Source organism: Falco naumanni, chromosome 6 (genome assembly GCF_017639655.2).
Source record: "Falco naumanni isolate bFalNau1 chromosome 6, bFalNau1.pat, whole genome shotgun sequence".
NCBI classification, from domain to species: Eukaryota; Metazoa; Chordata; class Aves; order Falconiformes; family Falconidae; genus Falco; species Falco naumanni.
In genome coordinates, this window is record NC_054059.1 from 53,354,009 (window position 1) to 53,381,550 (window position 27,542).

The following is a 27,542-nucleotide window of genomic DNA, read 5'->3' on the forward strand; positions in this document are numbered from 1 at the left end:
GAATAGAAACGAGAGGAGGTCTGAGAGAGGGAAATAAGCAACTTGAGAAGAAAACTGCTGTCTGGGGGAGACTTGCAAGAATGTGGCAATTAGAAATTGGAACTTAAGAAGAAGGAACAGAAGACAGTGAGAAGGCGTGTTGTTATAGCAAAGCTTTGGTGGCTTCAGTCATGTTTTCTGGACTTTAGAAATCAAGATATTTAACCATTTCACTTCTTAAGACATTTTTGTGTCATTTAAGAAGCTTTTTGGCTCAGCTCTTAGAACCATGAGGAATATTCTTCTGTCTCTCTCCAGTAACTTGGTACTGTCCTAACTGAGCTACAGCCAGAAAAGGTCCATATCATCTATGGCTTGCAGTACTGTTGGGACAAATGAAGCTTTGGTTCTCTGATTTCTGGCACAGGTCTTCAGAGGGCACCTTTATAGTTGTCTGTTGCAATACGCACCTCTGCCTTGATTCAGTCCGGTCCAGCCTCTTCATACAGTGCAAAACAGCTAGAGCCGTGATGAGAATTTCACACCAACCATCGAGTCGCTATTTTGAACATTAACTGTCCCTGTTCTTACGTGCAGATGTGTTCTACTCACGGTGATTTTGGCAAGAGTCTTGTCCTTTGTTCAGTATGTGGTATGCCAGTTGCTTGCTGCCTTCCCCTTCAGAAGGGTGGGTTTTCCAGCAGTGGCATGTATATGTACAGTCCCGGTCCTGCAAGCTGCTTGGAGTAGATAGACCCCTATATTCAAAGCTCCAGCAAAATCAGCAAGGATTAGGCTTTCAGCAGCAACATCATGGCTGTAGTTTATACGTTAGTGTACACTAACGTTAAAGACTGGAAAAATACTTCACCTTGCACTCATAAATGGAAATGGTAGCTCTGCGTTTCACCTAAAACTCCAGCCATCTGATTCTTTTGTGAAGTCGTGAAGTCTTTGTCGGGCCAAATGAATTTGCACTGTGTTTGGCTGAGGCAAGCAAGTTTGCAAGTCCTATCTAATGCTCAAATGCAAATACTTGGCAGAAACTGCAGATGCCACTTTTAGCGGAAAAATGTTTCCACACCGGTAAAGCAATATCAGTAAAATCTATACTGTGAGCAGACATCAAATTTTTGTTGCACTTCTATCGCCTGCACAGGCAGGGAGTATAATATACTAGTGTGTAGCAGCTGTAAATTTTCTGAGGATTTATCTAACCACAAATACATCGAAATGGGGAAACAGGGCTATATTAAACTGTGCAAGATGCTGCTGGAACTCAGCCATTTCTGCAACATCCTGTAATTAATTTATTATGACAGGACTGGCAAACTGAAACACCCAATACACTTGCGACAGACTGTTATGATATAGCTGTTTGAAAACTCTGCAGTCACGTAAAATGCAGGTATAGCTGGGAGGGGGGTGGGGGTGGAGACAGCCCCATATTACCATTATTTCTCTGAATCTTTTTCCCAGGCTTACATTCACCAACATCATGGAGTGGCCGTGGCGAAGTCAGTGCAGGCAGAGGTACTAGCTGGAAAGGAAATTGTGCAGAATATGCTGGCTTAGATCCTACTCTTCTGGGAGCCTGAAGGAGAGCTAATGTAGTTCTGTGGGCACGTTCAACTGAGGAACCTTTTTTCACACATTCTGTGAGTCAGTGCAGGCCCTAGCCATGTGTTTTGTTGATGAAATTAAGTGGAGCTGAGACACTCCGTGCTGGTTTAACTTTCTTCTTGACCGTGTTAAAGTTACTTGGTTTTGTTTAATACTGTAGTGAGAGAGTTCCATGAAATTGTGAGTTGAAAAGAAAATTAATATAAATTTCTGATAAATCCATTTTTTAATGTTTCTTACTGCTCTAGTTCTTACAAAGGTAACTAGAGTAAGTCCTCCCTGCAGTCAGCTGTTTATCCTACATTCATTGCCTCAGCTGTCAGTTAAAATGAAGATATACTTAATTTCTTCTTTTTCTGAGGATACCTTTCATCTTGAATAATCCATAACTAAATATAGCCAATTCAGCACTGCACAACTGTATAATCTGAAGACAAATCCTCCCAGATTTTGATAAGTAGGATAGATAGTTTTGCTTCCTTGTGTGCACTGCGTGTTTTAATGTGCACAAGTTCAGTCTTTGCATATCCACTGCAGCAGGTCAGCGGTACAGAGTAAGTGTAAGTAGTTGTTATTACCAAGCGTTACTCACTTGGCAGTGCTTTTTTATTATGGACTGTAATTTTACTCTTGGTTCCACTTCGACATTTTTATTTTGCCATTGCATCATCAGCCATTTTTTTTCAGTGTATGTCATCAGGATTTTGATACCTTTGTATACCAGACACTGTGTAAACCAACTTAATTTTATGTTCCACATTGATGTTGGCACTTAATGGGGATATACAGTCAAGAGTGTAGTAGTGACATCAGCCCCAGGCTCATTAAGATAAACGCCATCTAAAGCCAAGCTCTAGCAGCCTACGTAAACCCATAATAAGCTTATGTGATTTGGTATAATGTCATCATGAGAAAGTGACATCAGGGAAAGGGCGGAAAGGGCAGTAAATGCAGTGTGCCGTGTGGCCGAGGGCTCCTGCCGTCCCTCCTGCTTAACCAACGCCATGGCTGGAGCCATCGGGCCTGGGTTACAACTGAGGACAACTGAAAATGGCTTTTCTGTTAACTGAGGCAGAATGCTACAGTGCGATAAATATCTTGGGGCAACTTTCTTGGGTGATGCAGCGTGGACATGTGCAGGCAGACAGGAGTGTGCAGCAGCACGTGGCCCTCTGCTGGCTTGCTGCCCAGCGCAGGGCACAGCCTGGCAGGTCCTGTTCGCCAAAGTAAACATCCCGGAATCAGGACTCCCAGGTTAGACCTCAAAGCTCCTAATTTGTTGCCTGCATCCAAAGGTTTGGATGAGAACCAGGTGGGCTGCCTGGTGGGCAGCAGGGCACACTCGCTTCTGAGGGGGAGGGTGCTGCAGGGTGGTGCTGAGCAGGGCCAGGGCTCGGGCTCCCAGGGGTGCTGCAGTCACAGCCAAGGAGGCTGGAAGCTCTGGACAGCCCTGTGTGCTACATGCTTGCTTGGAGTGGTAGCTACAGCTGCTTTTTTCTTGCCATTCTTTCAGTCAGGATCGGGTGGTTTTTTTTCTGAAAGCAGAAAAAGCCCTTGATAGCAGGTATACCAGTTCAGCATCTCTGGTATTTTGCCCTTTATACTTTTTGGCAACAGTATAGGTGTTCGAGTCACGCTTGGAAACCTGGGTGCCTGGCTCTTGCTGAGACACACTTGAAGCCGTGTTTTTGACAGGTTCATAGGCCGAGGGTACAGACTTGGTTGCCTCCAATTAGGTCCCTGAGTAGCTTGAATTCATAGGGAAAAAAGACGTTCCCAGGTTCTGTGTTGAAGGACGGTGACCCATGTAGATAGACATGGTCTGAGGTACAATTTCCTGATGGGCTTGTGCTATCATCTAGCAACAGTTTGATTCTGTTTGCTTTATCAGGAGGACTAATATTTTTGACAATGCTTAGCATTCACTGGAATTTTTTCATGCCAGCAAAACAGGAGGCAATACAGGACTGGTAATGCTGATGGTCAGGTCACACAGGTCACCGACAAAGGTGTCTCCTGAGCCATGAAAAACTAAGGATCCCTTTCAGCCTAAAGGTACTTACTGGGCCTGCCACCAAAGATGATAAACCTAATGTTTAGCTCAGGTTGCTTATTCTAAGAAGAAGTTTTGTACAGAGAGGAAAGAGTGACTGGTTCAGCACATTGAGGTCGACACACTGGTCAAACACTTCAAGGTTTGGCCTTCTTGTAAGCTGAGGTTGCTTCACTGAGTCATTTGAACTCTACCAGTTTCCCACACTGAGAGCAGCACTGTAACATCTGTGAATGTTTGAGGGTATCTTTTTCTTTTTTTTTCTGGTTTTGTTCCTTTTTTGAATGTGTGGTATTGGGAACTTATCTCTGTATCATTGAAGAAACCTGTTCCTAATTTGTTTGAACTGTTAGTATCTTTTTCTGGAACACTGCCGTCTTTTCCTAGAGCTAGAATCAGCTAAGTTTAGGTACCTGCTTTTTTAGGACCTGACAATGGACCAACACAGCTTCCAGATTTGAAGATGCATGTATTTGTGCCTGAAACTGTAGCTGAACAGTGGTTAACCTCACTTGCAGAGTTCCTTTGTGACTTGGAGTTTTTTGGCAGGAGTACATCTTGCAGGGTCAGGTTGAATCTTACAAGTTCAGTAAGAGTTTAGTGTAGTGAGAAAGAAAAGAAAAAAAAAAAAGAAAAAAAAAAAAGAGGATTTGCTTGTCATTTGAACCTGCGCAAAACCAGTGAAGGGCTCGAGCAGCGCACTGGTAGTCTCTCCGCTGCACGGTGCAGCAGTGTGGAAAACAGGCCCTGCTATATGCAGATTTGTAAGCAGTGGCAAATGTCACACAGGATTAAGGGCTCCTGGAAGGACACGCAATTTGTGGTGCTGCTCCCATTCTCCCTCCCAGCCACCCTCGGTTCCCCGCTGGCCTCCCGCCTCCTCTGTAAAACTCCAGCTGAAATGGAGAAATGGGATGGGTGGCAGCATGCCAGATGCCCGGCATCAAAAGCCACTTATCTCGCTGACGGACACCCTGCCATCCATCCCCGGCGTGACTCGCTTCTTCATGCGCTCATGCCTCATGTAACTCAAAAAAATTACTCACTGCTGGACAAATTTGTGCAAATACTGATATAGCTGCCTTGTTGTGTATCGGCCCTTTTGAGGGTTGGCTGCTTTGTTTAGGTTGGTTGGCTGGTTATTTGCCACTATCATTCTAACTTCCTTTGGCCAGAAAGGTGTGAGTAGAACTGGGTTTTGCTGCTTCTGTCCTAAGGTGCTGAAGTATCTGCTCTAGGATGAAAAGTGTTTGAAAATGCTTTGGGAAGTTAAATTTACAGTTGTGATGTGAAATCTTGGTGTTGTCTGAAAACCAAGAAAACAACTTATCAAAAGATGTTGAAATGATTATTTGTTTGTTTTGTTGGGTTTAATTTACAGCTGGTTTTGTGACTTCTAAGTAAAATCAGATTACTTAACTTTAATCTGAAAGTGCTGTATAAATACTCAAAGACCTAATTCATGAGCCTAAGTTACTTTTTATCAGTATTTACTAGAAAATACCAGCAGTGATCTTACAATAATTTTGAAAAAAATAGTAATTACATTGTCACAGGAAATGTTGACAATGTTGACAGTTTTTCACAGAGAACTTCTGTGTTCATTTTTTAGGAAAAAATTTTGTATGTAAAACACTGATGTTGAATACTCGAATTTATTTGCTGCTTTGGCAGTATAACTGGTGTAAGTGAATAAGACTGCATAATAAGTGTGACAAATTTTTATTTCAGTGAGATTTTTGATAGTCTCATTTTTTATAAGACAAGGGGGGAAGTATGGTCTAGATGAAACTATGAAAAGGGAGTTGATGAATAACTAATTAAAAAAGAAAAGCTGCATTCAGAAAAGGGTTACCCAAGTTGAGTTATCATACTAGGGAGGTATTGCAAGTGAGGTCCCTGAGGTCAGTTCTCTGTCACTTCTATTCACTATTTCCATTAATGAGCTGGACGATGTAGTAGTATTTATAAAACTTGTGCGTGACACCAGGAATTTGCAGGCTCTTTGCAGGACGTGATCAGAGTTAAAAATTATTTAGGAAAATTGAAGTAATGGTGCAAATCAGTAAAACAGCAGCCAGTAAGATTTCAGTGAAGCAGGTGAACAAGGAACCAAAGGCAAAAATATAAAATGCCTTTTAAGTTTTGTTGCAGAAAAATGTTAAAGGTGGTAGGTTCAAACACAAACTAAGTGAATCAAAAACACACTATGTCTGTTTGAAAAAAAGGTCATGAGTGTTGATGTCAGCAGGGATGAAATGTGTATGAACAGAAGATGATTATTTCTTTCCAAGTTACACCGGTGAAGCGTCAGCAGGAATACTTTGCTTTAGTTTTGGGCACTGCATACTGAAACCTGTAAACAAACTGAAGAGGGTCCAGGGAATAGCAGTGGGGGTAACAAGAGATTTAAAAACCTATGAGGAATGTGCAAGGAATTGGATTTGCTAGTGCAGGAAAGAGATAAGGAATGGGAGACATGGTAGGAGTGCTTAACCACGCATAGTTTTTTACAGAAAGCAAGAGGTTAGGCAGTCCTGTTTGGTATGATCTATGTCCACGTGATTTTGTTACAAAAAAATGTCTACTATTTTTTCCTCTCTCTTGTGGACAGGCTTAGTTTTATCTGACAGCAGTGTGACAGAGCAAAAATAATTATTTCTGTGGCCATTTATATTAGATGGTCATATATTTCCTTTCTTGCTCTGTGTTATGCGTACTATTATTAGTTGCCTTTTTCTTCCTCTAAAATAGCATCTGCAAGACCCACTAGATCAGTGTTGGTGCTTAACAACCGTTCTTTGAGAAAAAAATGACAGTGAAAATGTTTTATTCATTATCTCCTCTGTCATAAATCTCTAACTGGAGCAAAAATCCTGACCCTGAATCTTTCTGCAGAACTCATGAGCCCATGGCTATCCAGTTTTAAACATGCTGTTCCAATGATTTACAGCATAGCCTTGGGTGAATTGAACTCCACCTCAATTTCCCTGTCTTTAGCTGGAGATACTAATATTTCTCCTGCAGACAGCCTGAGACCTGATCAGTGTAAGACTGGCTTGACAATGTACAGTCCTCAAGTCCTTGTCTAGCAGAATCTTAAAAAATTAGCTGTCACATACCTATATGACTCAGTAAGTAGTTGGAAAATAGTCCATATTTATGGCGGGACTAAGTTTTGAGGGCTTTTTTTAAAGTACTTTTGTAAACTTGGTTTTTCAGTCTTATGGCTTGGATGGGTGATTTTGATTTTCTTAATTTTGGGACTGGCAATATCAGGCATGAGATGAAAAATCTCTGAAAAAGGCCTTTGTTTGTAAGGGTGGATTATTTAGCCATAGTTGGAGACTATAACTCATTACAATACACTCTCCCCTGGCAGCTATAATAGACTGTAGAGCAAGCCCCACTGGAGCTCCAAAAATCTGGGATGGGAGTCTGGCCAGAAAAACTCAAAGCCTTGAAGTATGTTCCATGGCAAGGAAAGAGAGGTTACTTTTCCCCTCAGGTTTCCTGCATTCATAAGTGATAATTACCATCAAAACAGAGAGAGAAGATAAATGCAGGATAAGCTGGCAAGGAAAGGACCCAAGTTGCTGTCCCCCACAAACAGGAATGCCTGCCTAGCATATAGGATGGTGTGCTGATTTGATAACAAAACAGAAATGCATTAAGAAGTAGTTGAGGAGGCTGTGCTTATGTTACAGTACGTGAGATAATAATGCTGTATCAAAAGATCAGGGGGTCGTGCTGCAATTTCAGTACATTTCAATTGTAAACACATCCTCATTAAGGAGTGGAAATATCTTTAGATTGAAATAGGATTAATAAAGGCTGTAGCCACTTCAGCTTTTAAAAAAATGTGTGGCCTGATACTATGATAGGAGAAAAGAGTATTCCTGGTGGGTCCTGACCTACGCACCTTCAGTTCATTAATTCAGTGAGCAATATGTTTAAACTGAAATAAATACCGCAGTCCAACTGGAGATGTCTCATTGCTGGAGAACTTGGCCTTTTTTCCTGTCCATTTTTCTTCTTTTGTGACCTCAGTCAGTGAATGGTTTGTAATGATCTCACATTTTTTCTCAACGGGAGAATCTCTCTCCACCACTCAGAATTAACACTATTCCTGTTCAGGAAATAATGTAGTCAGTGAATGCAACCATTTGGCGGAAAGGAGGGAAATAATAGTCAGGAAATTAACTACACCATGTTTTGGTTGGGTTATTTTCCCCAACCTTTCCCATTCCCGCAAACCCTCTCAAAGCACCAAACCTACTCCAAGCAGTCTGAGAAATCACTTTTTGCTTCCAAGTAAAATGTATTTGCTGCAGCTGTATTTCAGTTTTGTGCTGCATAGAGTACATATGGGTTTTGTGGCATGTACGTGGAATAATCCTGCTAGCCATTAAAATAATTTGGGGTTTGGTTTGAAATGACAGAAGGTGGGCATTCCTTCTAGAGGGGCTGCTGATGTACAGCTGGATGCATTCAGCGTCTTTTGTTGTCCGTAGTGTGTTGCAGGCTCGGCCCTGAGAGGGCTCCTCTGCTGCCTGCCCCAAAGTGCTGGAGCAGCTTTAGAGACAACTTCCATCCCACACTCCTTACCCAGGCTGAGCCCCTATTAACTTTAAAATGTGGAAATTCTGCAAGTATAAATATTTACATGCTTCATTGCTAAGCAAGCCTCGCTGAAGTCAGTGGGAGCTGCTGGGCTGACTGCTCTGGAATATCTTAACAAGGACTCTGCTTCACCTCTGCCTGAGTTTTAGCTGCGGCTGCAGTGGCAGCCGGATTTTAGAGGGTCTAAATAAGAAAGGAGCCAAACAGGCTGGCCCCGAGTGTTGCCGGCTGCTTGCCCAGCTTTGTGCATGCACGGTGCTTCCTGGGTGCCCCTGGGGCGCTGCCCTTACCTGCTGCCCAGGGTGGCAGGGGGAAGGAGTAACTCCAGGCTCTGGCTTCTCAGCTGCTGGTACCTCGCATAAGGTCATGTTGACAGCGCCTATTGTTCTGAAGCAATTGAAGGGCATCCAAGTTTTGGCATCATTAGATTATTGCCATGGTGCTCGGGCTGCACAGCTCGGGCGGTACAATAATGGGGTTTTACTTTATGTTCAATCACTCTGAGCTGTTATCTGTGACTTTCATCTAGTCTCCATTAATGAAAGAACAAATCATGCCAGGGACTAAATAGATGTTTGACCATTCAAATATATGCAAAGTGATATGATGGATGAATGGGAGGAAGTTGTTTTGCAAACCTAGAATGCCATTTGCTGTGGAATTTCAATTTAACAGTGTGAATCCAGCTAAATCCTGAAATAGTAAACTTAAGAGCTCTTTACAGCCAGAGAGCAGGTTTTGTCGTACTACATCACCAAGCTGTACTGCGTTTCAGCTGAAGGCCCCTCATGACTGATATTTTAAAATCTCATTCCATTTTGTTAGAGGGTGATTATTTATTAATACTAAATATTAACATTTAACATGCAAAAGAGGGAAATAAACTACTCTCCATGATTTTGCTGATCAAAAATCCAAACTTGAACCACTTATAAGGAAGATTCAGGTAAGACTTTGAGAAAGCATCACATTAAGAACAGAGAGGCCTGAAGAAACTGGGCATCTCAACCACTGTGGGTGTTCAAGAAGAGGTTAAACAAATCAATTGCAGGAATGCTTCTTAGGCTCAATGCTGCCTAAAAGCATGAGGATGAACATAATGACCTCTTGAGATGCCTTCCAAGTGTATTTTCTATTTTTATAGCAACAAAATGTCCAAGACTTGCTGTTGAAGTGTCTTGGCAAGGGAAATGCTTTCCCTTTCACTGAGTCTGCACGTGGCATCCTTCAAAGCAAAGGATACGGAAGGCACAACTGGCGCAGCCATGCAAGCTGAACTGCAGCACAGCCGAGGATTGCCAAAGCATTGCATCATGGCCCAGCTTTCCAGCAGTTCCAGCCTGTGGGCAGGCTTCCACCGCTCGGGTCTGGAGGCATTGCTTTCCTTGATGCTGATCCTGAGAAGCAGAGTGGGCGGTTTCGCTGAAGGCCAGGAATGTGACTGCAGCTCAAGAATCCCCAACTCCAGGCTGGCAAGGTGTTCTGAGCTGGCTTGTTTGAAGTGAATCAGGTAGGGCTCAGCAGCTCTGACATCAGTGCTGAACTCCTGCTGTACCAGCACAACTGAGCATTTCCCCCCTTGCAGCCTACCCTGTCCTTTTTGTCCCAGACTTACTCATTACTCTTTGTTTACCAAAACTGCCTTACTTGCAGCTGCAGAGGCTTTGGTGGTTCTGAGTTTAGGTTTTGTCACAGCTGCAAAGCAGCTGCACAGCATCCTTCCAAACTCTCCACCATGGAAACTGAGGCACAGAAAGAATGAAAGCGGAAAGCTTGGAAGAGTAGCAGAGAAAGGCAGCGAGCATCTCCCTTATTTTTATTTTATAATCCTGTCTCTCCTCCTAACATGGTCATGCCAAATAATGAGGGTAAGAACAGGCCCAGGTGTTGCCTGTTTGACCTTTATCCTTCTGTCCTGCCATCACATGGCTTTTAGTGATTGGTAGGAAGGAAACTGTCTGTGTTTGTGACAAATCAGAGACCTGCTTAAGTAATTCAAGTTGCTATGGAAAAACTGATGCTGCGGGGGAAAGTAACTTGGACCAAATACACTTTCTGCAAGGGAAGAAACTTTTGTGCTAGTGAGGTTACACATGTGCTCATCATGTGATTGGAGAGGGAAAAAAAGGCCGGTGCATTTTGTGTGAGCCATGCTGAGCTATCAGGTGACTGGGGCAAGAGGCAAGGACCTTTCCCCCTCTGCGGCCACAGTGAGCCTGTCCCTGGAGGGCTGGAGGCATTTGGAACAGCTCTGCCAACGGGAGACTGCCATGGAGGCTGTCAGAGAACTAAATATACCTTGGTTAATGACAGCCATTTAGCTAGAGAGGACATGACAATGAGCTAAATATTCAGAACGCACAAATAATAACAATAGAATTTTCTTTTTAATGGAAGAGGTATAAATAGCAGGAATGAGATGAAAATGAGAAGCAAAACTAGGCTACATGTAAATGGAAAAACCCTAACATTGGGATTGTGGGATCATCTCCTCAGGGCAGTAGTGGAAGCCCATAGACTAGGACTTGAACAACCAGACAGAGAAGGAGCACGAGGCACCACGTTGCAGAGAACAGTCCTGCCTTTTGCACGGACGATTTGGATTTCACCTGGCTGCTTTGAGGATGAAAGTTAAAAGTCGTAAGGCTCTTTGGCCACCACTTCTCCTTGAGGATCTGAAGGAATGTTTAATGTTGACAGCTCAGCCAAGCTGCAGCTTTGGGAGTTCTTATCTATCCTCAAATTCTTATCTTTAGTTTCAGTTGTTTATATTTCCTGACTTCCTGTCTACAGTGCTTATCCAAGTTTATTGTTCAGTTTTACTATTCCTTGTTTAACAACTGCTCCTTTACACTCAGAAGTTGGCAGTGCTTCAGCCGTGGGTGATTTCTTTGTTTATCTTCACCAGCTCATTCAGGTGTTACAAGTAACATGCTAACCTTGGACCAGTCTCAATAATCCTAGGATGCAAAGTTTCCCCACACCTCTGCTGTTTCTTTTTTACGTTTGAAATTTGTGGCACAGTTCTGGGCTAGACATGATTATTGCATCTCTGTACAGGTGTAATTTTATGCTTGGGTGCCAGGGTGGTGGGGTTTTTGGTGTTTTTTTCTCTGATCCCTTCTAGGCAAGAAAAGGGTTAATTAGTCTCAGTAAAACATTGACAGTCACTAGGGACTGCTTCGACTGAGATGAAAAACAAGACTGCACCTGTATGCTGGCAATTTCAGATAGATCCTGGTCAACTATTTTCCCCTAGCACTTTGTTCTACCAGCTGCCTCGGTGCTTTGGATGCAGGTGGAAGAATGGACTTTGCTATCTATAAAAAAATTTAATGGTGAAGACCAACTTCCGCCTCACGTCCCCGGGGATCGAAGTTATTGCATTGCCACACAACATGGCAGAGCACGGAACAGGCAGCCTGTGCCTTGCCACCGCATGGAGGGCTCGCCTCCAAAGAAATGGATTGAGATTTTTCTCTCCCTTCTTTCTTTGCTTTAATTCCCCCTGGGTTTTTTTTTTTTTTTTTTTTTGCCTTTTTTTTTTTCTTTTGAAAGAGATAATGAATGCATGGAAGGAATCCCAAACTGAGTGACCATAGGCAGAAGGGACAAGCCACCACTGTATAACACATACCATCCAATATCATTAGTGTAGTTCCCGGACAGAGGAGTTGTAGCTCTTCCAATAATCCAATGCAAGGCAAAGGATTGCTTGGGAGCTCTAATGGTACAGCTTGATGTATGCTCACAAAAGAAGTTCTCACAGAGACCCTATAGATTTATGTCATAATGTGCTAGTGTATGATGAAAATAAATAGTCCCACCTGCCCGTGACAGTACCTTCATTGCCCATCACGGAGCAGCAGATAGAACACGGACTCTTTGAAGGGGCAAGATCTATTCTCACTACAATATAATACTATTAATAAACCTCGTACCAGCAAATTCTGCCTGACACAATGGGAACTTCCTGGGCTTGTGTTACACTGTCATACAATAAGGCTCTCCTTGACATTTTTGACTGCTGTTGTGATAGAAATAAACAATAGTTTAATGGCAGTGTTAAGAGCTGAGATATTTAAGTTATTTTAGTGGAACATAAGACTTGTAGGATTACAGTCTCCATGAAAGGACTTTTAGCAGGGGAAAAAACCCAAAATATCCAACAGCAAAGTTAAAGAGCTGTGCACTGTTTGTGTGGGCTTTGAAAATACTGTCAGAAGCAAAAGACATCTGATTTTTTCCGTCTTTTTTCAATGATATGAACAGATGCTTAATTTAGGTTGTTTTCTAAGGTGGTTGTTTTACATCACTGCTCTACAAACCCACGCCTTCAAAGTGCCATAAAAAGAGGAAAAAATACAGACGTTACTAAATGAAGATTAGTGAATTGGAGCAGCTGAAAGTAACCTGCATGCACATTGCAATGAAGTATGTGGGGGCTTTGGAGGAGGTAGCTGTTTTGGTTTGGTTTTTTAATTTTATTTTGAGCTGCCTGTGACCTTCTAATGCTAATCTGTCTTTAAGCAGTGTATATTGCACATAAATATGTGCATAACACAGGTAGCTGGCTGCAACACAACATTTGGTATTAAGGAGAATTAACAAAATCTCACGTGTAAAGGCATGCAGTAGCCCAAAAAGGATGGCTTTCCCTCTTCATCACCACTGCAGAAAATACTTAGCTGCTTCACAGATAGATCTTACCTGTCTCTACAGCAACAGATACCGTGATCTGCTGTGTAAGGCAAAATATGGTAATAGTTGGACTGAGGATCTTGCCTGGTTTAGTATCCATACGGTGTGCTCCTATGCGTCTGTGCCATTTAGACTTTCCAACGTGTAGTGTTAATGCCACATTTAACTTTGTGTAGAAAGGTCTTGCCAATACTCATTTTGCACCGCTAGTTTCACATGGAGTCATGAGACATCATTTTGTCCTGTGTGTCGTGTAATTAATGAATGCGCTTGTAGCTGTGATTGCATAAGGGTGCAAGTGAGATTTTGTTTTCTGCTACGGAGATAATCAAAGTCTGTAATATCTTTGCATTAGTTCACCTATTGGTCTAAGAAGCCGTATTAGGTAGTCTAATAAAAATATTGCTCTCCCTATAAACCTTGTCTTCTCTGTTGTAAATGAGTCACTTTGTGGAATAGCTGATGAGAACTTGCATGTTGCATGGTGCTTGAATAGGTTTCTGAACTTTCTGTCCACACTCTGCAATTTTATCTTTGGCAGAATATTGACATCATTAAGATAAATGACTCACTATTTCTCTTTGGTTTGGAGAATTACATGAAGCAGCTACAATGCTGTTTGTATGCCTCGTTACATCCAGATGTATTAGTAATAGCTAATTGTTGTCTTGCAGACAGGTTGAATTTAATGTAACGTTTACAGTCTGTGCTTTTTACCGTAGGTGCTATTTGTAAATAGGCAATTTTATGTTGTTGTGAGCACATTATTTGGCATAATTTCAAATTGTTCTGCAGCGCAGACATACATTTAGTGTAAGTGGCATAGTCTGTGTAAAATGGTGGAGCTGAAACCTGAAATACTTTAATCTGTCAGAAAAATAGTGGTAACTGAGGGAAGTGAATGCTGATCGCTTGTACAAATGAACAAGTTTTTACTTCCAAGGGGCTGAACCTGAAAGGTAAGTGTGATTTTTCTGGAGAAAACGTCCTTTTTAGATGTACAAAGTTTGGGGGGGGCCAAATTAGTTGAGAAGGCCTGAGCTAAATGCCATGCTATTTTGCTGTTTTGCCTTTCACTTGTTAAACCTTTGGTTTTAGCCTGCATTGAATTTGCAGGGCTTGTACATGAGGGTGCGCTGGGAATGGCGTCAAATGGCATGTGTTTTGTAGTGCAAATGCAGAAATACTCTTGATAGACAGGTGGTATCAGACATGTCTGATGGTGATAAGGGGTTTGGTACTCCACTTACTGAGCTCGTTAATGGATTCCCTCGTTCATCCCTTTGTGCTCTGCACATTTTGGTGTCTCCTATGAAATATTAAGATTTTTTCTAGACAAAAATCCCGGGGCTACTAATGTCATCCTTGCCATGTTGAGAAATGAAAAATATCCATTCAGTCCTGGATCCCTGCACAAACCTTTCCAAGACCTTTTTTGTATAATGGAATATCTAGTTAACTCATTGCAATAAATAAAAAAGTGTTCAGTAATAAACAAATCCATGGGAGCATATGACTAGCACAATGCTGAGTTCCAAAAGTAAAAAATACATCATGAATCCTGACATTGACTTAAGATGAAGGGACTGCCATAGCTCTTGCAATACCTAAAATGAGATCAAGCAAAGGTGTTGCACTATTTTCCTTGCCAGAGGTTGATTTTGACTGTCAGAAGACAGTACTGAACAACTATTGCATTTTTTTCTTTCAGCAGTACTCACCTCTGAGGCTTTCCTTGGTGTGGGAAATGTATGTGAGTCTAAGTGACATGAAGCTGTATTTTCTTTCAGTCCCAAAGTGTAGGGGTTTCTGCAGTATTGAAAGAGTATAGAAGGGCTGAAAGAGCATAGGTGGTTTCTGAAGAAGTTTCACAGATCTCATCCTTATCTTTGCTCTATCTGTAGTTCTCTTGTAGTGCTATTGAACTATTCCAGTAGCCTTAATATGTTTAGATATGAGTATGAGGAAAGAATGCTGATCCTCATGATGAACTAAGTGCCTAAAATATAAGTAACAGTGTGGTTAGTGAAGCTTTGCCTATATTAATATGCTTGTTCACTTTACCTGTGCTTAACTCAGAAGGGCATTCTGCATATCTGTTCAGTAAGGGCATTTGCATCTTTTCAATTACTCTGCTTGAATGTAAAGTGTTGGTGTAAAATATTGCCCATCTTTTGAATAATCAAAAGGTAAATTATCATTTAAAGTATAAATTAAATGATCATTAAGGCTTGGGAGCGCAGTACTTCAAAGTTAAAGGAGTCAGAATTGAGGTTCTCCATGCAATTAACTCACCCTCCCCTCACTCCCCACTTTTCTATATATGCAGTATAATACTAATCTTAATTACAGAGTCACATTTATGTGTGTGCGCACACTCATACGCACATTTACATCTGGCTCCTAGCCAGTAGTTCCCATTGCTTCCACCTTGCCTTTACACCCACCTTGCTCTATATCCCTCTGCGTTTGTGTTGGGTAACCTTCCTCCCATGTAGGCTCGGCAAGGGGCAGGAGAGCCCCCCTCTGAGGCAGAGGCTGAGCCGGTGTACTGACACCATGCTGGCCCTGATGGCGAGGAGCAGGGTCACAGATGGCCAGCTGCAGCCTCTGTGCCTCAAATGGGTGCTGTGTGCTGCCCGGGGGTCTGGAAGGAGTGGAGCTGCCAAGCTGGAGTGCACCTCTGGTACTCCTGTGCCAAATTAAAGGCTGAGGGCTTGACTTGGTCAGATTAATGTGGATCTTCATAGGGATGAGAGTCACAACAACGCTCCCACTTCAAATTTCAAGTCCGTGATCCACAGTGTGGAGGCAGGACAGCTTTTTAATTGAAAGCAATGTGAAAATCTTTTAACTGGGTATCATAACTTAAGACCAAATGACAGTGGGGAGCCTAAATGGATTTTTAATCACAGGTATATGCAATGCAAAACAAAAAGTCAGTTAAAGTTCACGGGATCATGCTGGCAGCTATGCCAACTAGGCCTACCAGGGCAAGGAGAAACTGGTTTTCCTCAGCCTCATTCTCAGAAAGGGCTGAACCGTTTTTGCTACAACTTTTTTTTTTTTTTTTCTTCGATGTTTCTCTTTATTTGCTTTCCAGTCTAGAGTGTGTGCTCTAGTCATTCTCCTACCTGTGGTTAGTGTTATTCAAAGAAGACACACTCTAACTGAAACTTTGAGTTCCCTGCAACTAATCCAGTACCACCTCGCTTGTCTGAGAATCCTGAAAATACTTAAAATAAACATGTTTTTCAAGGTGGACAGGGCTGCCTTTCTAAAACAAATGAGAACAAGAAAAAGAAATCTTACCTAAGAATCTAGTTCTTCATCAGAAATTTGCATATGGCCAACTACCCTGAAGTGTGTTGATAATTTAAGTAAATATTTTTCTACTGAAGAACATTCGCCATACATTTTTTGCTGAATGTCAGCAGTTTTTCTGTGGAGAATGATTGTGCAAGGCACATATGAAGATGAAAATTGTCCACTTTTCCCTGTGTGTAGAAGGAACATGTGGCTGAAACATCATGCCTGGAGTACAAGTTCTGATTTTTTTCAAATCTTACCAGTAACTCACACAAGCCTAAAATAACCAGGGCTCAGACTATCCATGTTTTGTAATATTCTTAGCAGCTAGTAAGTAATCTGCGTGTGCTTTTTCACACAACCTTGATGAAAAATTGTGAAAAATAAAGATGTATAATAAATTACATCAGCCCCAGCAAAAATGTATCAATTGTGCAGCTCTGAAAGCCATGGATTCCCAGATACCCAAACCACGATGGGAAGCCAAACATTCACAGGATGTCCTGGAGCCCATGATTCTTTCAGCCAAACTTTCTAAATCCTCCTGAAGAAGATGGCTGCGACACAAGTTGACCAAGCATGTTGTCCGATCAGCAAGGACAGCTGTGGCTTTAAACAATGACAGCCATTGTTAGGTCAATTTTAAAGTAGGTCCTTAAAGTTAATGTGATTATGCAAATGTTGCCCTAACTACCGTGGCTGTCTTATATCCTTCACAAATGACTGCATTGTCACTTTTCATTATGTGCATACAGTCCTGGTGGTTTGGTGGTATCATTGTATCTCTTGGAAATGGACCATGTAAAGGCCATTCACTGTTGGCACTGCATTGTGCTTTTCCCCAGGCAGACCAACCTTGACCCACAAATGAGGGTGGTAGGGATTTTCAGGCCGAAACCTGCGTGTGTTATTCACATGATTACTCCCATTGACTTGGCTGGAAACCCTTTCATCAGGCATGGAAGAATTAGGTTAAAACAGGGTTGTGAAATAAAGTCCAGTCTACTCTAAACTGCAGTGTATCTGGACAAACTTCTGACAACCTAACTTCTAAGATAAGTGGCTGTGTGTGAAATCACTCGCAACACAAATTCAAAAATCCATTATTCATTGGGGAAAGGAAAATGCCTTGGACAACTTCAGAGTATGTTTTTCTCCATAGTGTTGGTTTTTATTATTATTGTTGTTGGTTTTATCATCATCATCATCATCATTATTTATTTATTTGATTTTAATCATTAAATACCCTTTTACAGAAATCTGCGATCACAAATGAGGAAGCTGAGAGATCTCAGGATCCATGTGTTCTGGAAGGTGGCAGATTTCAGACGACTCATCAGTTGGTGGACATGACTGATTTCAGACTCTTGGTTGCATTGCTTTCAATGAAAACCAGTGACTTGCAGTTTCAGTTCTCATCACAGAGATGTTCTCACAGCAACCTCTTGTTTGGATCTTTTTTCTGAGCACAGAGTCTACGTTTGTCTGAATTCTGTCCTTTATGATTTTTTTCTTGTGGCCAAGAGTCTCCATGACCCAAGCACGACATACAGCCTGTGACAGATTCAGACTGCTTGTGGGATTTGGTCCCTCTCAGTAAAACATCCTTCCTTTATTTTTAATAGAATAAGTAAGTGTATATTTATAGAGATACATGGATATATTTGTATGCACTTAACATGAGTAAATGTAAAGGAAAATCACCTCCCAGAGAAGTCAATGCTTCTCCTTTGCTGACTTGTAGCAGCTCTCTAATGAACGCAAACTTCTTCAGGAGGCTGAAGGATTCGGAAACTGCAAGGGCAACACACTGTGTTGCTTGGTTGTGTTATTCCACATGCAACTTCTCATAACTTCCTCATCACTGTAGCACCTGAATGTTACTGCAGAACTCGGGTGACCTTTGCCAGCCTGTGTGCACAGCCAACAGAAACCTGTCGGGTCCAAACCTACCCATGTAGCAGCTGGGCTCTCTTTCTTACACAAAGCCTGGTTCTACTGGGAAGTTTGGATTGGGATATGAAAACCTGCTTTGGCATAGCATGCTGGAGCTGTGGCACACTCGGTATCAGCTTCAAGAGAGTACAGGAACATGTCTGGGACAGTGAGCCTTCTGGACAGCTTCCTGGGCTCTAGACAAAAGCAGATTTCTGTTATTGGAAATCCTTTGAAAAAAGTCAGTTATGGGTGTTAAAGAGGAAGGAAGAAGAGCTTGTACCACTCTGACAGGAAGGCAAACCAAGGTATCATTTAAAATTTCACATCCAATCCATTCAAGCTGTCACATAAAACCCTAGTTGCTCCATTGATCAATGGATGGTAACGGGAATTTTCTGGATGGCAGACAGACAGCACAGCAAACCTCAGAAGTAACAACAAGGTGTGGTGGGATGCCCAGGAGCTTATTTTAATCTTCATATAAGAGAGTTGGCCGCTTAGCAATGCCTGTGGCAAAGTTGTGGGGCAGGTTCACTCCTCTTTGGTGGCAGTGGGGCTTTTTCTGAGATCCAAAGAGCACCTCTGCCAACTGGATGCAATGAGTCTGCACTAGGAAGTGATGGTTTTCAGAGTGGTGATGGAGGGGTGACTATCACATCGATTCTGTAGCTTATCACCGTATGAACCGCGTTTGTATTTGTTATGGGTTTTCTGTTAGAGGATGTGGCCATAAATCAGAGGTTGGTGAGGAAAGGATTACTCTAACCTCTTTGATTAGAGAAAGTTAAAAGTGTGCCTGTGTGTCGGTGCTAGCACAAGAGGTGTCCCCTTGAGTTGCTGCTCCTGGGGCGGCACCATGGGACCTTCACAGGGCAGCAGAACTCGTCCCCATGCTGGGCAGGCGGACAGCTGCTGAGAGGCTGCTGAAGCGGAATGTAACATGGCCCATTCTGCCCGTTCCTGGTGGGCCTCCCAGCCTGGGGCAAACCACCTCCGGTGGAAGGCTTTTGTGCATGGATGGGGCTTGCCTGGAGGATGTTACTCGCGACACAATGAGAGCTTGCTTTTCAGTGAAGGTGATCCTGAAGCTGGGGGGTAACAAGCACCCTTGTGAGTGTGCGGGGGCCTCTCCTGAGTGGCAGGGGCCCATCAGCCATGGGCAGGGAAATGGTCCATGTCCTGAGCCCTGAGGAAGCATGGGCTTGGGTTCACTGATCTCGTTGAGACCAGTGGCTTTTTCCAATCAATTTTCAGCAGGGTTTGGGCCAGACCCCATCAGGGGTGCTTGCTTTGGTGAAATGGAGCTGAACCTGCAGAAGCAGCTATAAGGGCAGAGGGGATGGCCAAAAGGGTGAGCAGAGAGCGAAAGAAAAGCCAAGTGTCACCTCTTTATTACTTCACTGAAAGGTATTTCAGACCTTTGACTGCAGCAAACCATGGCTGTTTCTCTGTTTAATTCTGAGGTGCAGCGGGGCTTGGCTGGGCAGGTAGGAGCCATAACCCCCTGCAGATTTCCATTTCCCTGCCGGCAGCACAGGCTGGCAGCGCCTTTATCTACACAGGAAGGCTGAGACGGCACCTCTGAGGTCTCCGCCTTGAGCTCATAGGAAACACAGATACCAAAACCCCATCACTTAAATAGTCACGGCCTCCCTTCGCCTTCAGATAACTCCTGTGCTGATGTACGCTGATGAGAGAGTTAATGAAGCATTAGAGGCAGTGCGGGCAGGAAAGCACACCTGCAGGCACCCTTTCAAGACTCTCTTGGGGCTGACTTTATCGGGAGGGTGACAGCAGGCTCGCAGCTGGCCCGGCAGGAACCGGGAGATGCAGAGGTGGTCTCTATGGTTAGTGTAGAAACCTGTCTGGGGAGAGCTTCCTGAAACTTTCTTCTTCGCCGTTTGCAAGGGTTTCTCTGACAGATGTGTGTACAGGGCGCATCTTGGAGCCGTAGCGATGAGTGGTAATTTAATCAAGTAGTAAAAGTTGTTTCCCCATGAAATGAAATTTCCTCGGGTGTGAGTCAAGCTAGTCTGTAAATGCGGATCCATGCAGTCTGAGAAGCGGAGGCTTTTTTAACAACAACAAAAAAAAAAAAAATCAGCAACTGTTCTGATACTCAAATGGATTGGAAAAATGCCTTTTAGAAATATCATGTATCAAGAGGATTATGAAAACCCCAATAAACTGATCACAAATAATCTGTGGAAAAATAATAGCATTTTACAGCCCTTAGCAATGAGCTGTCTAACCACTGCCAGCTTGCTAACACGGCTGAAGGCAGAATTTGGACCCTTATGGTCTATCATCATTATCTCACCTGCATCCTTCACTGAGAGCAAAAAAAAGTTACAAACCAGTTTATGCTGGTACCAGGGTCTTCAGTGAAGACTGCTGAGACATCGAAGTCAAGTTCAAAGCTAAGAGGCAAACAAAGGGGACAACTGCATTTGGTCAGGAAATACGACTTCTTTTTGAATTAAGACATTAGCCTGGTGATTGAAAGATGTGGCCAGTGTCTTTCCTTTGCCACCCAGGCAAAACCCCTTTATTGCTTCTGAGTAATGTCTGGGCTATCGATGGACTCTGCCCACGCTAAGGAGTAAGTAGACAAGCAACATGCAGACCAGTGCCTCAAAATCGTTCTTTCCTGAACAGAAATATTTTTAACATGCTCTTTAAAAAAAAAAAAAAACAAACCAAAAAAAAAAACCAACCCAACCCAAAACATTTTAAATAGATTTCTAGGAACAAAGGGGGTTTCTGTCCTTTGCCACCACCCCTGTTTCAAATCAGGGCTGAGACAGAAATACAATTAAATGTGGCAGAAGTAACAGGAGGTGATGATTATGATGCTCCAGTCACAACCCTACAGAAACACCCTTTGCTTACGTGCCTGACTGTGTGGGCTTGAGGGAGGGCAGATTGCTGTTGCCTTAGCTGACCTGGATAAGGATCAAGATTGCAAATACTAAGAAAAAAACCTTTTCTTCTGGCTTTTTTGAAGGGTCACTGTGCTACAAGATATTTAATGCTGTGCTCTGTGCTTTACCCTCAGCAGACTTGTTATTTTGGCTCCTAACTCAAAAGTCCATCTCTTTCATTCAAGTTATAATGTTTTTTCCCAAACCAGTACAAGCTCTGGCACTTTTTCAGTTTAGGCTTACAGCTGTCACATAGGTCAGACCTGTGGGAGTTGAACCACTGGGACTTTCTGGCATAGAGAGCTGGAGAATTACAGGGTCTAGCTGGGAAATACCTCACATTCTGGTATTTTCCTTTATTTTTGCCCTGGCTCCTTTGCCTCTTCATTTTTAATTAGTGGCACATGCTGAAATGATAATTTAAATTCTTTTCAGAAATCAAAAGAATTCCCACCGACAACATTATTAAGTTATAATTACAGTGAAGAAAAAAGTTAATGGGAATTTGAGCCAAATATCTACTCTCCATTAAATGAGAACTTGACTGAACCTGTTTTCCCTTCGTTTTGGTAGGTTACTCTAGTTTTAAACCGGTCTGGGATGGCTTATACACCTGTGCAAAGGGCCACTGCAAGGCCAAATAGGCCACTACGTGGACCTGCCTTGGGATAGGTCTTGCCTGACCAACGCATAGGACTTGGTCTGGACCTCTGAAAGAAAGATGTGTATTTCAGACAGTAAGCTGAGCGTGGTCACATGGCGATATTTGCATGAGAAACACATGCAGGAGGTGGCACTTTGTTGGAAGGAAACTTAGTATTGGGGGGGGGGGGGGGGGGGGGGGCGGAGAATAATCAGGTTCCTGGGCTACAGTGTTCAAACAAAGCCTCTTCACTCACGCTGAGCACCACATGCATGCAGAAACATATGCAAATCAGCCTTAATCTACTGAGTGTTTTGCATTTTCAATGAAATGAGAAAGAGGAAAAAGAAACATTTTCCTCTGTATTAGCTCTAAGTGTGCCCATCCACAAGACAATTATTGCAATGGTTTTGTATGTTAAAAATAGGTTTTAAAGCAATTGAAGGTATAGGAGAGAAAACCCCAGTCCTCACGCTAGGCACCTGCAGGGTGAGCCTCCACGGTTCCCGGCACTGATCCGCACCAGGCGCTAGATAACGATCTGTTTAAACTCAGCCACGCTAGGTGCAGTTACAGCTGGAGCCCTACAAGGCAAGAGCTTTGCTTTGAAGACCTGTCGTAAGCTTGGTGTTTCTTTTTCCCCTTTTTTTTTTTCCTTTCTAAGCCATAAGGCATTGCTTAAGCAATTTCCCTCTTCCCAAGTTGCACACCGAATCCCGCAGTCCTCTCTTGCATCTTGCACAAGCGTTTTCATGGTGTGAGCCCGCAGCTTTTGCACAGGCAAGCGCTCCCGCAGACTTCCCCTTCTCTGCAATCCATACCCAGCGCTGGGGTCCTGCCTGCGGTAACTGCTGCAAAACCACCTCCGGGCTGACTCTCCCCCGGCCCCCCAGCATTTGGTGAGAGCCTGAACTGCCTGTGGGGGTGATGGGAAACAGGCAAACGTGGAGGGGGCTGCTGCAAGCACCTGTCCCTTCTCACGCTGAAAGAGAAAAGCACAAAGGCCTTTTTGCTCCTCCTTTTCTGTGCACTGCATGGGGCAAGGGATAGCATGTGCCTTCAGCTTGGAGGACTAGGCAGGCTGCTGGGGAAGGGGTAAAAAGGAGTAAAAGGTACCCAGGTACCCTTCGGGGCTCTCAGCCCATATGTGGCTACATACACTTGGAAATAGGCATTCCTTCCTTCATGGAGTGGAATTTTGCTTTCAAGAGGTCTGACTTTGAACTGCTTGCATTAACTTAAATTTTAGCAAACAATTTATTTTCAAGCTATTAAATAAAATGCAATTTTTTTCCTGGCAGGTTGCATCTTTTTTTTCTTTTTGGCAATTGCTTTTACTGTCTACCCTACCCAGGGCTGAACATCCTCAACATTTACACTGCACGAGGCTTTGCAGCTCTGCCCAATTATTTGCTGTGCAGTGTAACGCACCAGGGTTTCAAAGTACATTCTCACCTCTGGTTTCCTAAGACAAGCATGAAAAAATCTGTTCTACAGTGTAGGGACTCCAGAATATTTTGCTCTTATTCAATTGACGCCTGATCTGACAGTCTCAGATGAAAAATGCACTAGCCAGCATTACGGGAGAACAGCAGTTTTGCACAAAAGGAGCAATAAGCCTCCTGCCGGCTGACGCTGACCTGGACTTTGGTGTCACCAGAGATGTGCCTCGAGTCTACAACATGCTCAGTACTTACTGTTCTGTGCTGTGCTCCTTCCACTTCCTTAACAATCAGTGAGAACTGAGGATGCTGAAGCTGCCTACGGTGTGCAAAACAGTATTCCTTACTTATCTGAATGGGCTGGAAAAAAACCTTCTTGGCTTGACTGTTGCCTGTAACACCACTGTCAAAACACTAAAACAAGGATTAAGAGGCCGTGCAGGTTTAAGTAAAAAAGAACACACTTTATTTATCTACAAGGCAGTACATTGTCGTATAAAAAATTAAGTGCAGATGAAGCTGCACCAAATGCTATTAAGGCAGCAAAGTCAGAGGCTGTTATAAAAAAAAAACCCAAACAATAAAAAAATAAAATAAAATCAGTGTTTTGCCATATCGATAAAGATTTGGTACGGCAGTATGAAGAACCATGTATTTTTAAGAACCTGATTTAGTACAAGACCCAAGTTAGGGAACAATTAGCTAGACGTGGAACAAAACAGACAACATGAACAAGACAGTGTTCTCCCAAACATATGAAGGTGCAATGCATGCTGTTACAAACCAATGAGAAACAAAACAACACATCCAGACAAAAAAGAAATCTCCCAGGAACAGTGTTCAAAAATATGGCTTATAAAAAAAGGGGAAAAAGTATAAATGATGTAAAAAAAAATAAAATAAAAAGGTCTGAAATGCTAGTGCATAGTCAATTAGCTAACATCAACATTTTTCTTTCCATATAAAGCTCTACTGCTCCTTTTACACTAGCAGCATGTCTACACACTAAGGTCTGTAGCAGCAAAACACAGTATTCATTTGGCATTTACAAAATTAAATTACTGAATAAAAATATAATTTTTCTCATAAATCTATGTTTCATACAGTAATATTTTTTAAAGCAAGCTAATTACCCCCCCAAACAGAAACACACAATGTATAATGGTCTATAACCATAACAAAAAGAGTATTTCAACAGGCATGGATGTTTGAGCATTCATAATCTTGATCAGTTTTTCCCCTTTGCACAGACTGGTGTTTGTAGTAATGCTTTTTGCTTCAGTATTTTACACCAATGCATTTTGTTCAGTGATTTAAAATATATCTGTTTGAGTACCTGCTCTTTTATTATAAAAAAATTTTTTAAAAAGACACAAACAAAACCCCACCCCTGGCTAGCACATCACTGAAATAACAATACTGGTGTATTAGGTCTGCCTGATCTCAAAAAGTACAAGAAAAATTATTTTATTATAAGCCTGCACTTAAGATCATTAATTACTGATTCAAACTTAATACCTAATAATTTAGGCAAGTATCATTAAAAAAAAAAAATCCTCTTAAGTTGGGTGAAATCCAACAAGAATATATATGCTGAGTGACTAAATGCACTTTGTGCTGCTCCCAACTGTTGTACCACAACAAAGATAGGCTCTTCTCCCATTCATGAAGTTTTCACGCAGAGGAACAGGAATTTCCCAGTGGAGGTGAAGTGTTCTCAAAACCATAATGCTTCGCTGTCTGTCGACCCTTTCACATAACCAGAGTCCGGGTGGGGAAGGCGGCCATGTACTTGCGCGCCTGATCCGTCAGGGCCATCTGATCCTCGATCTTCCCGCAGGATGCCGACTCCCACGTGCTGTTCAGATGCTAAATTAGAAGCAGGCAGAGAGATTTGGGGTGAATGTTATGTGATCTGTTTGTAGACCCTGCCGAAGCTGGGCCCGGTGCTCTTAAGTGTCACATGAACAGGCAGCAGGATGTTGTCCCATCTCCAGAGAAACTGGAATCTCAACACAACAGGCAAAAAAAAAATCACCCCCACTTCTCAGGTAGCAGCAGCAGGGTGGGCAGATCAGGTGCCCTGCAGAGGGGCATGCTACAAGAGCCAGGACCCAAACCTCCCCACTTCTCTCTCAAAGTGCCTTCTCTACAGGGCCATACCTTAGCTTTGCCTTTAATCCCTCCTTTCCGTGAAAGGTCCAAAAAGAGAATTTACTCGCAGGTGGACTTTACAGTCAACAGGGCCCAGGCAGGCTAAAGCCCAGAGTTGCAATGTTCAGTGCTATGACCACGCACAAATTCCTGTTGAACCTCCGTTCTAGAAATACAGCTGCTCTGCCCCTGTGTTCCCTAAACAAACCCGACAATCTTGACAGCCTGACCACAGCTAACAAAACCTCCTGCACTTAGAGGTGCTTTCACCTGTGCGCAGCGATTAGCACATGCCCATTAGCAGAGCTCCTCCGGCAAAGGGGCGGGTGGGGGGGGGCTGGTCCGCTACTCTCAGCAGAAACAGCATTTTAATTATCATGAAAGCCATTTCACTTCTTGTGGTATTTATGGAGGTTACAGACACCATTTAGTATAATGTTAAAATGAGATAAACATATCTGCAGAGGGCTGCGCGCACTGTATTTATTTACTCACTATACATGTGAGATGTTTCTCATTGCCTTGAGCTATAAACAGTAATGAAATTTCAAAGCTTCTGCAATTTACCAGTATACACACACATTTAAACACACTTTCCTTTTTTTTCCCCACTGAACTCTTTCACTTACTCTGTGTGTCTGCTTTTCCACAACGAGATATTCCCAAAGCCATGAATAAAACCTCTATTACCATATAGAGCTAGCTGTACTAATGCCCTGCATTACAAAAATGCACACAGCTGTGCTCAACGGAAAGCTGCCTGCCAGCAAGGGGATCCCACTACTGCTGAATATGGAGGTCTATGCCCAAGATCCACCAACAAAGACAAGTCAGGAGAAATCCTTCTCTATTTTCCTCTGCTTTCAACAAGGACAAAGATCTACATTGTGTAGCGAGATGGCCAAAACCTTCCCAACATCTGGGACACTGGGTGAAGCGAAATTAGTGGACTGCAAACCACCTGCCAGGAGGAGAACTGTCCTGATGTGCCCGTGGCTCCTCATGTTGCTCCTTGTAGTTGCTAGCTTTACAAGAGGATCCTTAAATTAATTCTCTGGCCTAAATGTTTAGAGAATGCTCTTCTGACTGTAAACAGTGTTATCGAAGACATATGGATAGTAAAAGGCTAGGCAACATATGAAATAAAGATAATTTCTCATAACACGCCCTAATCAGGGCACTGGTACAAACACAGGGACCGAGGTTCCCTGCCTTGGAGTGCTTACAGTCTAAAAGGGACGAAACCAATGATTAAGTAAGCAGCGTGGCCAAGATGAGGGCAAGCACGTTAATCCTCTGGAAACTTTAGCTGGGCTTCTCTGGAGACAGCTTTCTCCACTCTGTAGATGAGTTCTGGATATGGTCTCTGCTCCTGATGCCTTTTTGCAGGCAGAACTCTTGCTAAGCTTCAGTGGGAGTTCCTCGTGTGAAGGAGAACCAGGTCAGGCCTCAAATCATTACATTTCTGCAGCTTTTTGCAGGAAAGCTGCATCTGTGAAGTGAACAAACATGCCACACACCTCTTTTCTAGAGTGGTTCTACCTGGGCTGGCTGTACACCTCGTGCTGTGGCTCAACCCTAGGGCACACTCCACAGCCAAAAAGCAGGTGTGACATACTTTCTGCATGCCGCAGACATGCATGCGACACGCCACTGCTTCTTTTATGTTTTGGTTAAACAGCTTCCAGGGTAACTTTTTCAAAGGCACCTACATCAGCTGGGAACCTACAGCCTCCTATTGATCCACAGCAGGACTTGCACCTGTGAGTACTTTACCCTATTGTTTTACAGGTATTTGCATCAGGGACCAAATTAATGCCAGGTACAATGCTACTGGTTTTACTCAGAAGTCAGATTTGGTCTGTACACCTCAAAAGCAGTTGGTAGTTCCAGAATATCCATCGTTTCAAAGGACAAAAATATGCGTCGCACCATTATTTCCCTGTGATCCCCCAAAGCTTCAATGCACTGGTCTAGGAATGAGAGATCAGCAGTCCCTTAAATAACTGAAAACATGCAAGGAAAAGTCCATCTGTCACATTACGTCCATTTTTAAAAAACAGAAGTAACTTCAGGCAAGGAGTGTCCCTATTTCATAAATTAGGCTTAATCATTACTATCTACACTGAGCTCTTTGTATTAACAGCCGTGTG

At 42.9% G+C, this 27,542-nt stretch overlaps 2 protein-coding genes across 9 annotated transcripts in view; one reads left to right on the forward strand and one right to left on the reverse strand.

Annotated features, from left to right (window-relative positions):
- The window catches only part of AHI1 (Abelson helper integration site 1), a 119,890-nt gene extending 99,582 nt beyond the window's left edge, over positions 1 to 20,308 (forward strand). Inside the window, exon 26 of the transcript XR_005828474.1 lies at positions 17,545 to 20,308. The gene's annotated coding sequence lies outside the window, so the exon portion shown is untranslated. The remainder of the gene's footprint in view (positions 1 to 17,544) is intronic.
- A 3,370-nt stretch (positions 20,309 to 23,678) lies between these two features.
- The window catches only part of MYB (MYB proto-oncogene, transcription factor), a 28,884-nt gene continuing 25,020 nt past the window's right edge, over positions 23,679 to 27,542 (reverse strand). For all 8 annotated transcript variants that reach the window (XM_040598004.1, XM_040598008.1, XM_040598007.1 and 5 more), the window contains one exon: positions 23,679 to 25,104. In XM_040598004.1, the coding sequence (XP_040453938.1) occupies positions 24,988 to 25,104 (117 nt within the window). In that variant the 3' untranslated portion in view covers positions 23,679 to 24,987. The remainder of the gene's footprint in view (positions 25,105 to 27,542) is intronic.